The sequence below is a fragment of the Phymastichus coffea genome, unplaced genomic scaffold, assembly GCF_024137745.1.
Source record: "Phymastichus coffea isolate CEN01 unplaced genomic scaffold, Cenicafe_Pcof_1.1 PCOF00046, whole genome shotgun sequence".
Taxonomy (NCBI): domain Eukaryota; kingdom Metazoa; phylum Arthropoda; class Insecta; order Hymenoptera; family Eulophidae; genus Phymastichus; species Phymastichus coffea.
This window is the reverse complement of record NW_026706857.1, coordinates 1,680,405-1,692,900: the sequence shown is the minus strand read 5'-3', so window position 1 is coordinate 1,692,900 and position 12,496 is coordinate 1,680,405. Positions and strand designations below refer to the sequence as shown.

Below are 12,496 nucleotides of genomic sequence, written 5' to 3'. Positions count from 1 at the left end.
AGAGCTCGCGGGACAGAGAGCGCGAGTTTTAAAGTAAAGTCGAAAATACAACCACCCATTTAACGAAAGAAGCGAAGACAGAGATTGTGTATGATACGCGTGTGGTGCGCTGTGGGCTCCTGATTGCAGGAGGCGCATCGACAAGTTCAAATGAGAGTTAGGTCGAATGATGAGGATGATGAGGATAATGGCGTGGGTGATGATGACGATGAGTCGGAGGGCGAGAGGCACGTGGACTTCGCCATAAGCGAGGAAGCGGATTTTGGGGAGGGGGGTGGTGGGGTGGCTGCTACTGGCGAGAGTGGCAAGCAAAACCGTCTGCATCGTCGGGACACCCCGCATCACCTGAAAAACAAACGTATTTACAGTACGGTCGACAAGGATAAGGTCGCTTCCATCATTGCTCAGGTTAGCACTCTCGACTTACTTCTCTCTTTTTTTTCTTCCACTCACGATTTTTTGACGATTTCATTCTTCTCCTTCTCTTATTACTTTTGTCTGTTTTTTTTTCTTCTCTCTACCTACGATGATTTTTACAGTCTTCAGCTTTAATGCCAAAGATGGACCTCTATACCTAATTTGATTTTAATGGCTTCAGAGCTCCGAACTGCTTTCTCCTTTTTGGCGCTAAAGATTTTTTGTCTGTTTTTTCTTCTTTTTTCAATTTTCCTATCTAGTTTATTGTTTGTTTCTCTTATTATATACGCCACACATATCGCTATATTTTTTCTGTGACACTTGTTTGCGTTATATAGTTTGTCCAAACTCCTTACAAGATAAATTATTATATTTCCGTAACATATATACTTTGTACTGAATCTATTTTTATTTACATGTATATTAGTGACAAACAATATTGTATAATACACAACAGCATGTGACGAATGTAGTGTATGAAAAATAATGATCACAGGCTCTTTTAGCTACTTAGATGTGCTTATGTAGCTAATACTTGCATCGTTCGTATTATTTTCTTCTTTGTCGCACTTCGTTAATTAGACATGAGTTTAGACATTTTTGGCACTTCTCTATGCTTACTTGTTCGTATACTAGCATGACTCTTTTTTAATATCTTCGTTATATAAGCTATATATATCTAGCTAGAGAGTAAAAGTTATATTTTTCCTTGTCGTATCTCTGTAGTTTCTTAAATTGTGCATAATATAGGTGTGATTTGATGGAAACTGACTCGTCACTTTTTGTTCTCTTTGCATTCGATATTGTTCATGTTCCTTACTTTTACTAGAATTCTCTCTCTCTCTCTCTCTCTCTCTCTCTCTCTCTCTCTCTCTCTCTCTCTCTCTCTCTCTCTCTCTCTCTCTCTCTCTCTCTCTCTCTCTTGTTCTGCCTTGCTCATACTTCTCGTTTATTTTTTTGTGTACGTGTGCCAATGTTTCCTTGATATACATTTCGATGATATTAACTATATTTACATTTTTTGTTTAATTCTTATCCGCCTGCTTTTATTGTTTTTGATTAATCACGTACTTGGTTTTTATCTTCAATCCATTTTATTACTTACACAATAATTATCAGTGTCAAAATAGAATAATGATCAATAAGTTGCGTTGATTAACCATTAACCACACCAATGGTTCTAGGTGATTGAGAGATAGCCAGCAAAAGTAATTTACCTTTTCACGTTTGCAGGCGCTGATGAAAAAAACAGAAGATACGCAGCCAGTAAGCGCGGCAGTATCCCCAGCTTATCCGACATATGGCGAGAACGAGAACGTCGATGGACATAGCCAAGGTGGGTGTCTCATTCGGTTTTGTCACTCGATGTTTCGCATAGAGCACGACTAATAACGTAACGGCTTTATTTCAACGAACTTATATGCACCTAGAAACCCATGCGTGCGTTCTATGCTTAACGGCATTAGCTGCCGATAACGGCGAATTAGCGTGAAACAAAATAGAGCACCGGCAGTATGTGTGTGTGTGTGTGTGCGTGTTAGGGCTGCACTAAAGATACAGCGGCTTAACAACTCGCGCTTTTTCGTTTTTTGCGCAACAACACAGGAAAAGTAGAGCGCCACCTCTTCTTCCCCTCTATTTTTCAGCGCTCCGATCTGTTTGCGATAGACGATCCACGATAAGATATCTCACCGAGTTGCCTTATCTCTCTTTGAGTTGGCACTGCGTTTTTTAGTCGTTCGCTACACGCGCATTCGAATGAATATGGCATATCGATGCACATCGGTTAATTCGCGCGATGCCGAAAGTTTATAAACTCTACGTGAGAAATCACAGGCCGAAACGTCGCAGGCCTGTGTCCTACTTAAGTACGTTTGTCAATAATTTGTTCGCGTATGCGTGCGCTTGTGCGCGCGCGTGTGTGTGTGTGTGTGTGTGTGAGAAACTATAGGAGCTTTATTGATAGACTCTATATGTTTAACTTACAGGTGCACTGTCGGATACCGAGCCATCGATAGAGATACGCGAGGAACAGTATGAAATTCATATCGAACGAACGACTGGCGGTTTGGGACTATCAATTGCTGGTGGTATTGGCTCCACGCCGTTCAAGGGTGACGACGAAGGCATCTTTATCTCGAGGGTTACCGAAGGTACGTCAACTTTCATCAGGAATACGTGATCTGTAAAGGGAAGAAAGTATTGGCTGACTTGCGGATCGAGTTAAGCAGCGCAGGCTTGTAATCGCGCTGCACATCTACGAGCGAGCAAGTGAAGAGCCTCTGTATAAAAAAAGCCCGTTCCTTTTTTTTATTTTTAAAAGGCGGACCGGCAGACTTGGCGGGCCTGAGGGTAGGCGACAAAGTGCTCTCCGTCAACGGTACCTCCGTCATTAGCGTCGACCACTACGATGCTGTGGAGGTTTTAAAAGCTTGCGGTCGCGTTCTCGTCTTGGTCATATCTAGAGAAGTTACGAGAATAGTGCCGCCATCCGAGCAGGTAAGCTTGTCGACACATGGCAATTTTCGCTCTGTCTGTCTGTCTGTCTCTCTCTCTCTCTCTCTCTCTCTCTCTCTCTCTCTCTCTCTCTCTCTCTCTCTCTCTCTCTCTCTCCCTCCCTCCCCACCCTCTTTCTCTCTCTCTCTCTCTCACTCTCTCACTCTCTCTCTCGCATTTTTATTGGTTGGGTTTACGCTTGTTCCTTCAAAGATATTCTTTTTCAGAACAAACTGTAGTATGGTTCATTCTATTACGATTGGTATTTTTTTTCGTGTCATCGGCAAACAGTAGTTTTTTTTTGTTCGTTCGAATCAGCGAAGTAGTTCTTTGCAAGCTTTAGCATGCCACAGAGCTTTTTCTCTCGTTACAAAGAACATTTGATTGAAAGGTTAACAATGTAACATTTAAATATCCAGATGTCGATGCGAAAAGACTCGGTAAGTTCAAGTATGAGTACAAGCCGAGCACCCAGTGCGACATCTTATGTATCATCAACCACGTATTCCCATAATCTCGAGAACGGCGAAACCGATGAAACGATAAATAAGGTTGACCAATTAATAAGCCTGCATTTCTCAAAGACAAACGACAAGCTTTCACCGATTGAGCATCCTTTTTCCGTTGCGTTTTTGCAGAAAAAAATACCCGAACCTCTCCCACCAATCAAGCAGCCCACAGCGGACCCTTTGGTACCCGTACTAGTTCACACGACGTTGATTAGAGATCAAAATGGATTAGGTTTTAGCATTGCCGGAGGCAAGGGCTCACCTCCGTATAAGCCGAATAGCGAAGCTATATTTATATCCAAAATAACCGAAGGCGGAGTGGCGCAGAAGGACGGCAAGTTGTGCGTCGGCGACAAAATAACATCGGTAAGTGCTACGACACGTACTAACGAGGAATGTAAATGCAAGTCGAGCATCACTTTGAATCGAAGAGATAATGACTTTATTATTTCGTTGGTAGATTAATGGAGTAGATATGACCGACGCGCGGCACGAGCAAGCTGTGACTCTGTTGACAGGCCTGGAGAGGTTTGTTCGACTAGTGGTCGAACGCGAGATACCTTTGTCACAAGCGAACGCTACTTTTACACCTTCAGAAAAGTCACCTCTGGTGATCGGTACTCCTAAACCTTACACTGGCTTATACAGCGCCAACAGTTACATGGCCAATCGGCCTGCTCTGACTGCTTATCGTCGCTCGATAGACGCCGACAGAATGCTGTCACCCTGTCCCGTCTCCGCATATCCACCGCCCTTGATAATTGACTCGTCGACGTTGTCACCACCCATCAATGGTATCGCCAAGATGAACGGCGTCGAGGAGGTTAAAAAAATTGTTACCACTACCACTACTAGCCCTACGCCACCGCCTCCGCTTCATCCTCAGCCCGCTCCAAGGCAGAGCATCAATCAACCAACGCAGCCACAGCTAGCGCAGCCTTCTCGACAGTCACAACAGACGAGGACGCCAACACCTGGTGCCGAAGACAAAGCAGACTCACAAGAAGACATTCAGGTACCGAAGCCAATCACCAACGAGGAATTTCAGGCCATGATCCCCGCTCACTTCCTTCGACCCCCGACAAACTCCTCACCCCCGCCAGACTTTTCCTCCCAAAAGGGGCCCACCGTCACCGTGACAATCAAGCAGCCCGAGACTGGACTGCCCGGGGACATTAGTTTCCCACCGGCACCAAAGACTATTGGTAAAGTTACGGAGACCATCACTAAGAGCACACTCACCGAGACTGTCGTGACGCGTGTCACCGACAACCAGCTACTCAGGCCGGTCATTATCGAGGTACGTGCCCGATACCAACAAAAAACAGCAACATTTCAACTCCGGCTCTCCGTAACTCATTTGCAAAGCTTTTTGTTATTTTCATTTGTACATATTTTTTCCTTGTTATTGTTGTTTTTGGAAGGGTGCTCCTATAGTTTATCCTTCTATCACAAAGAGATATTTAATTCTTTGGATTCACTTTCTCCGTTAAATATCTAAACGAATAAAAACTTCTTGATTTTTGTTTGCATGCGGTTTTCGATATTAGTTAGAGTTGTAGTCACTTTGTAATTTTTGAGAAATGAGTAAGTTTCTTCTTTCTTTAATTATACACATTGTGATTTTTTAAGGGAGCACTCTCGACTAGTCACATTTTGGAAAATCAAATTCAAACGACATTGTAATAACAATAATCAGTTTCAAATTTCTCAAGCTTTATCTATCACACACTTTCAAAAAGCACCTACTACTTACGCATACCAAATTTTTTTGTGTGAAACCGTATAAGAACGAGTTTTTAAAAGGTAATATTACATCACAGTCACTGCAATTTATTGGCTTGTAGAAAAACAATATTTGTAAATATATGATACTTAGAAAAAGGAATGGCGGATCGGCTTCCTCAACATTACTGTAGATGCAAGTGCGTAAATTGTCCTGTGTGTTTGTGTTTATTCGTCCACTTGTCCAAAACTACCATTCCTGCCTCCCTATAAACTGGCCACAGTTTTTTAGAAACAAGAAAAAATTGCTTAATTAATTTTAATTATTTCTCGACTCGTGTATACCATGAGCCACACGAGTTTCTTATGCTGATTGTACACAGTATCATAATAACTTCAGTAATATTATCACAAAAAACATCCACAAGTATGATGTGCAAGTCTATTAACACTGATTGTCAATCTTCAGGATGTTGTTCTTATTAAGGAGGGATCTCTTGGATTCAGCATTATCGGAGGTACCGATCACTCTTGCACGCCGTTTGGAGCGAAAGAACCAGGAATTTTCATTTCCCACGTAAGATTTCGTCAAGATTTTGTTGACCCAATGACATTTTTAATTCGTCACAGCGTGCATCTCTGCTAAAGTATTACTAATTGCAACAGGTTAAAGGTAAATATATTTTTAGGTGGTTCCCGGTGGTATTGCCGCCAAATCAGGTAAATTACGTATGGGAGATAGAATATTGAAGGTCAATGGAGTTGATATTACCAAAGCAAGACATCAAGAGGCTGTGATGGAATTACTCAAGCAAGGAGACCAGATAGTTTTAACCGTTCAACACGATCCACTGCCGGAAAATTATCAAGTAAATATTGTTACTATAGTTATCACAAAGTATTTCTATTACCACTCGTAGAGCTTCAAAAGTATCAAATCACTTCGCTGCTCGTCTAGGTAGCTTACAGCAAGGCACAAATATGCATCAAGTGATAAGACTATATAGACAAAACGCTACTATGGAATCTCGTAAAAAATTCTTTACACTGTTTTTCATAAAAATGTCACTAATTGCATGGCTTCTTTTAGAGATACCGAATCTATTTATTTCTGTTAAAAGAAAAGACTAAGCAGTTCAAATTAATCAAACTCTTATCTCTATTAACTAAATATACTTTGTATTTGAATTACAATTTCTAGAATTATTAAATTAATAATATTCAGTGTAGGCATTTACTATTATTTTCAATAATCTAGGTTGATTCTCATTCATTGAATCTTCATTACTCGTATAACCGATATCTGCAAAGTATTAAAGCGGTTTTTCTTTGCCTAATGCAACTGCGTGTCATTTAATTTCTCAAGCTGGTCGATATAGAGTACATCCCTGTGACAGTAAGTACTCCGAGAAAAATGTATGGCCCCTGTATAAAATCCCTCTACTGACAAATGTATCTAATCTATTTCACACACTAGCACACTCTTTTATTGCCGTCGCTTTTTGATACACAACACTCCGATTACTCTGAGATGTATACTGAATGCAGCTTTTACGTAGACTCACAGAATTTTAGCTTGCACATGTAGGTGTTGAGAAACAGGTTGTTTTTTATTTTCAAAGTTTGATATTCTCTCTTTTCTTGAGTTCAAAATAAAAGAATTTTTAAACACTTTACGAATCTAATTGTTGTTAAATTTTTTCAAAAGATAAAAAATAACACGTGAAACGTTTTTTAGGAACTCATAATTAGAAAAGAACCTGGCGAAAAGTTAGGTATGCATATCAAAGGTGGACTGAAGGGGCAACGGGGCAATCCCCTTGATCAAAGCGATGAAGGTGTTTTTATCTCTAAGATTAACTCTGGTGGTGCAGCAAAACGTGATGGTCGTTTGAAGGTAGACTAATTCGAACGTTGAAATTTAGTATTAGCTTTGTAAATAGTTATGTTAAGTGGTAACGAATTCCACAGGTTGGCATGCGATTGCTCGAAGTAAATGGTACATCTCTTCTCGGTGCAACACATCAGGAAGCTGTGAATATATTGCGAAGCTCCGGAAATATTATTACTCTGATCGTGTGCAAAGGCTACGACAAGGGTGAAATAGATCAGAATTTATCGGTCTCAGGTAGAGAATCTAAGGAGTCAAAAACGTCGTCCAAGGAATCGAAGGACACCATAACGGTCGAGGATGCCAAATCTTTGTCGCAAAGTGTTTCTAGTCTTGACCGAGACGACGAAGAAGCAGCAACTTTACGGCAAGAGCAAGAGATGAAAGCAGAACTCGTCGCTTGGGAGCAAGAAGAGAGAGAACGAGCTTTACTCGAACAGAAGGAAAAGACAACTCCAGAGAAGGTTTGTTTTTTTCCCTTGTACATATGCATAATCATAAATAGTCCTCTTTCATGGTATTCAAAATGATTATCCATTTTAGGTTCTAGATTTCGTCAGAGCAGCAGAGTCTTTGGTAAATAAGCCTAGTAGTCCAGTCGACTCAACAACTCCTATTCCCCCCAAATCTCCCGGTGGTACGAAGGACTTGAAAACGACGACTATCGTAATGAGCAAACACACCTTAACTCCCCAAACTCCTCCGGTAAGTTTTTATATCAAACGATCCTATATAAGCTTTCATAGTTATAGTTTAATAACACAAAGCATGATCATTCATCTCCACGCATGACGCATGCCATATCCAATACTATTTAACTGACAACGATAATCTGATGGTTATTGGTATATTATTATTATACTCGTTAACTCGAAATGAATAGTTTAGTAGAAGCTTATTTACTTTAATATTTCAATAATATTAATTAATCCAAGTAGAATTGAAGCTTCGTTACCTAATTGTATTATCTGAAAATGTAATTTGCCCTGTCTCAATGACTTTATCGATCTATTTCTAGAATTTAAGTTACTCAAATCATCTGTCGTATTTTCAAGTTTTGTTATGGATTTTATATGTATATAGTGAAACCTGCTAAGTTAGCTACCTATACAAATAAGCAAGGTTTAAGCAAATATACAAGTGTGGACATAAACAGGTTTCTCTGTACAAGCATGATCGATCTATGTTTGAAACTGCGTTTTTATTTATTGTATTATTTCAAGAATCCATTTGCTACATTAGTCTCTGCGTAGAGTTCGTTGGCAGTACCTTCGTTTACATTTTTAATCTAGGGAAAATTGCCACTTATATATATTTTAAAATCATATTTTTAAGTTGTTTGTTTTCTCAAAACTGAATATTAATTGAACATATACACATATTATCTAATGTAGCGAATGGTTGAGCAAGTGTAACGCGTGAAAAACAGATTGGACAGTGTAGGTGTACACATGTATTATAAAACCACCACGCAAATGAATGGAAGATTATAGAAGCAAATGTTTAAACTTACAAGCCCCTACTCTGATGCCTTCACACACCATCTATCTTCTGCTACCGTGTATTCTCATGTTCTTTATTTTAGATTTGTCTCAATGTGATAAACAATACGTACGCATGAAAACGTCAGTGTTTATCTCTGTAGTGGACGCATGCGACGAGAACAAAGAACAATTGTTTTCCTTTTATTTCTGTTGAACGGCTAATGAAAGCGAACGAAACGAGCCATTTATAACGTGTTTTACAGACGATGGAAGGCGATAACGCTACTTTGGCTGCTCTCTAACACAAGTGAGCTGCTCGAAATCACCTACTGCGTGACGAACTTCGTGTACGATAAAACTAAAACTATAACAAATATTTTAACAAAAATATAATGAACTGTGGACGCACTGCGACAATTGCGAGACCCAAGACTTGTGTATCGTTTTCATCGTCGTTACTCTCCACTTTGTTAATTGCAACATACTGCCATTTACAATCGTTAATTTTAACGCTAAAAATCCGGCGGCGGATCTCCTTTGGCTTTTCATTATGACTGAAAAAGGCTCGTGGGATCCGGCACGCACTTCTATCACCAGTGGTGTGATCATATTTTTCTTAAAAAAGGAACAAAGTTACTCCAGAGAAATCTGTAAAAATGTTGATCCCTCGATCGATGTATAGTGTTTCTGCAAAAAATAAAAATATTTTTCCCGATGTCAAAATAAAAACGAAGCAAGATTTTTCAAATTTCACTGGTAGAAAGTAACTGTGTTCCTTTTCCTTTGTAGGCTTGTGAAGACCTAATCGTATCGAAGGAAACAAGAGTGAAACATGGGATAAGCAAAAAGAAATTTGGAAAAAAAAAAAAGAAGAATTATTCTGTGATAGGCATAGTGTTTTTTAAAACTAGGCTAGAAGTCGTTGAAAGATCCGTTTGTTATGTCAGTTGTTATTTTATGAATGCAAGACGAATTAATTGAAAAAATCATGCAAGACAACGGGTCAGCGAATTTACACCGTTGCCTTATTATCGTCAAATACAGTTTTAAAAAAATTACCTTTTTTACGCTCGAATCTATATCTCTAAATTTTACATGTGTATTTTCTTCTGCCTTTAAAAAAAAACCAATTAATTAAAAAAAAAACTTGCTTAATGTTCAATTGATATTAAGAGACTTTTTATAGTCATCTGTTTTGATCTATACTCATATATATTACACCGGGTGAGAAATTTTAAGAAATGTGTATAACTATAAATTATAAGAAATTATTTCCATTGCGTCCAAACACACGTGTAAAAGCTATATACATTGGATAAGTTTCGCGTGACAATACATAATCGTATGAATGGGCGTAATGAGGTGTCAGCACACAATTCGCTGATTACTCGTGTAGCGTCGAAAATAACAAGCATGTAATGCTTTTTATCAAATCGTGCCGACTACTGGCGAGGCCGAAAAAGTCATTAAAAAACAACAATTTCTCGATCTCACCCCGCTGATCGCGTTATAGTTATAGGTATATACGTACATAACAACAATCTCTCTGTATTTTTCGACGGCGTTAATTTTACCTTTTTAATGTGTGCAAACGTTTCATTTGCGCGTGAAACATAGATTGCGAGAGCTAAAGCGCATAAAATAAAAAATGAATTATTATTATAATGTAAATGACCGAGTGATTAAACAAAATAAACAAAAAAGATGGCGTCGAGCGTTGCTTTTAAAAAAAGCAAGCTTAAAGCTTTCGCTCTGGAAAAAATGTTATGTTCATTTTCACTGTTGAAAACTGCAAGGACTCTAATGACGTTCTTTGTTGATACTCATATCATTGATCGATGAGAATGATTTTAAAAATTTTAAAAAATAACTAAAAAATCGATGTATAATGTATATTAATACGTATAAATTTTCTATAAATGTTATATATATGCGTATATACGTGTTAACATCAACTCTAACGGACCAGATGTTTATATATTATTACAAACAATACAGATTATCAAGATAACGAAAAAGAGCGTATATATCAATAGATGAACTTCTTTCGTTATCCAATCTTGATAATTTGAAAAAACGCAATATCTTAATATACAAATTCAGTTGACGACTATTCCAAGCAAGATTTTGCATATCATCGTTTCTATCATTGCTTAGAGTATATATGAATGATTTTCCCATAGAACAAATCTTAAAAGAGTAAAAGTATTATTGTGACGCAATCACACGATCAAAAAAAGAAATAAAGGAAAGAAAAAGAAAAAAAGAATTGACAGAGTTGTTTATGATAATTATATACGTGTATTTTTTTACTTTTCACTCTCGTTTATTGTCAGCGTGCGCGCGCCTTGAGTGTATACGCATTGCAAAGGGAAAAATTGCAGCAAAAAAACAGAACAATATGCATATATATAATATGAATACATATTTCTATAAGGGTTCCTTGTGATCGACTTTTCATTCGACGAGTTTGAGTATAATATACAAGTGCGACAAACGCTTAAAACAGAGTGACAAATGAAAGAACTCGTATCGTAATCTTACACAGTGGCATTTAAAACATGTAGAGGGTAAAAAAAAACAATGTGAAGCAAAGAAACTTCGGTAACGCAAGCAGTCCTATAAGCGTGTTTTCCATTTTTGGGCAATAAGAAAACAAGCATTGTGTAGCAGACACCGAAAAAAGCTAAAAACAGTTATATATTAATAAGATTATTATTGAACGAAGATGCAAATTAAATCATAAAGTACTTCGTGTTGGCAACTCTCCTGTAGATTTTGTATGGATTGTAGCGTTGACAAATAAAAAACAAATCTGATTTTCAAATAATATACTGCCAAACGTCAGTTGTGTTGCGCACCCCATATATATTGACAACTTTTTGCATTTTTCTTTTTATTATGAAGAGGAGACTTTAGTTTTCTTTTAAAGCTTTTATATATATATATAATATTTATATAATATTTATATAATATTTATATAATATTATATATATAATATTTATAATATATATATATATATATATATATATATATATATATATATATATATATATATATATATATATATATATATATATATATATATAGTATAGAAAAGTATACATTTTCATATAATTAGTCGTGCATAGAAAACGCTTGTGATAGTCAATGAGAAAAAAACAGAGTACAAAGCTCGACCTCGCTTCATCAAACCATCCACTTGGCCACATACACACGCATACACACATACAGCTGAGTTTCACGAATCATACGCAAAGAACAATCTCACACAAGAAAATATGAATGATGTTCACCTGTGTTGCCCACCCACCTGCGTGTGTGTCAAATGTCCATCAGCCATCAAACACGACATCGGCACTGGGCGCGAAAGAAGACATCTCGGGTACATCGGTCGACAGCCCGTCACCACTACCACAGTCCTCGATGATCTTCACCTATCCGTGCATGCCGCGGAAGACAATAAGCAGCAACCAGCAGCAGTACCCCGAGACGTACTCGATGGCCTCGCAGACGCTGCCGGCGGCATCGCAGAAAAAGAAACGCAGTATAACGTTCGCATCGCTGCCGTCACCCTATCATCAGCGGCACAAATCCGTGAGCACCGGTGACGTGTCGGTAGCTCAGCAGCCGCCGATATTCTCGTCACGCACTTCGGGAAATAGTTTTTTCGGCGCGCACTCGCAGCCTCAAGGCTACCGGGTGTCGCCGACTCCCACCTCGACCTCGTCGTCGCCGCACTTCAAGCTACCCCCAACGCCACTGACCAGCCCCGACTCCATGACTATCGTGGGCGAAGTGCACGGGCCAGGCGAGGGTCTGCCCGATAATGCCGTCGCCCCAACTGTATACCGACAGTTAGCACGCACTGTCGAGCGCGAGGTGGGTTGTCTGCATGCCAGCGGTGAATCGTGCGCCGGCCCATCCACCGATCCTCACTTGTCTTTATTGCCCACGCACTCTGCTGCCTGGAC

The 12,496-nt window shown here is 38.9% G+C and overlaps 1 protein-coding gene across 10 annotated transcripts in view; it reads left to right on the top strand.

Annotated features, from left to right (window-relative positions):
- Nucleotides 1-12,496, top strand: part of LOC131664912 (protein lap4) — a 37,627-nt gene that overhangs the window by 20,200 nt on the left and 4,931 nt on the right. For 3 of the 10 annotated variants that reach the window (XM_058936373.1, XM_058936370.1, XM_058936375.1), the window contains 14 exons: nt 130-408; nt 1,651-1,753; nt 2,406-2,570; nt 2,741-2,916; nt 3,333-3,464; nt 3,552-3,788; nt 3,883-4,722; nt 5,617-5,724; nt 5,837-6,016; nt 6,514-6,543; nt 6,886-7,044; nt 7,119-7,502; nt 7,582-7,743; nt 11,862-12,404. In XM_058936373.1, the coding sequence (XP_058792356.1) occupies nt 130-408; nt 1,651-1,753; nt 2,406-2,570; nt 2,741-2,916; nt 3,333-3,464; nt 3,552-3,788; nt 3,883-4,722; nt 5,617-5,724; nt 5,837-6,016; nt 6,514-6,543; nt 6,886-7,044; nt 7,119-7,502; nt 7,582-7,743; nt 11,862-12,404 (3,498 nt within the window). The remainder of the gene's footprint in view (nt 1-129; nt 409-1,650; nt 1,754-2,405; nt 2,571-2,740; nt 2,917-3,332; nt 3,465-3,551; nt 3,789-3,882; nt 4,723-5,616; nt 5,725-5,836; nt 6,017-6,513; nt 6,544-6,885; nt 7,045-7,118; nt 7,503-7,581; nt 7,744-11,861; nt 12,405-12,496) is intronic. The other 7 variants (XM_058936379.1, XM_058936376.1, XM_058936372.1 and 4 more) reach the window with 6 other exon arrangements.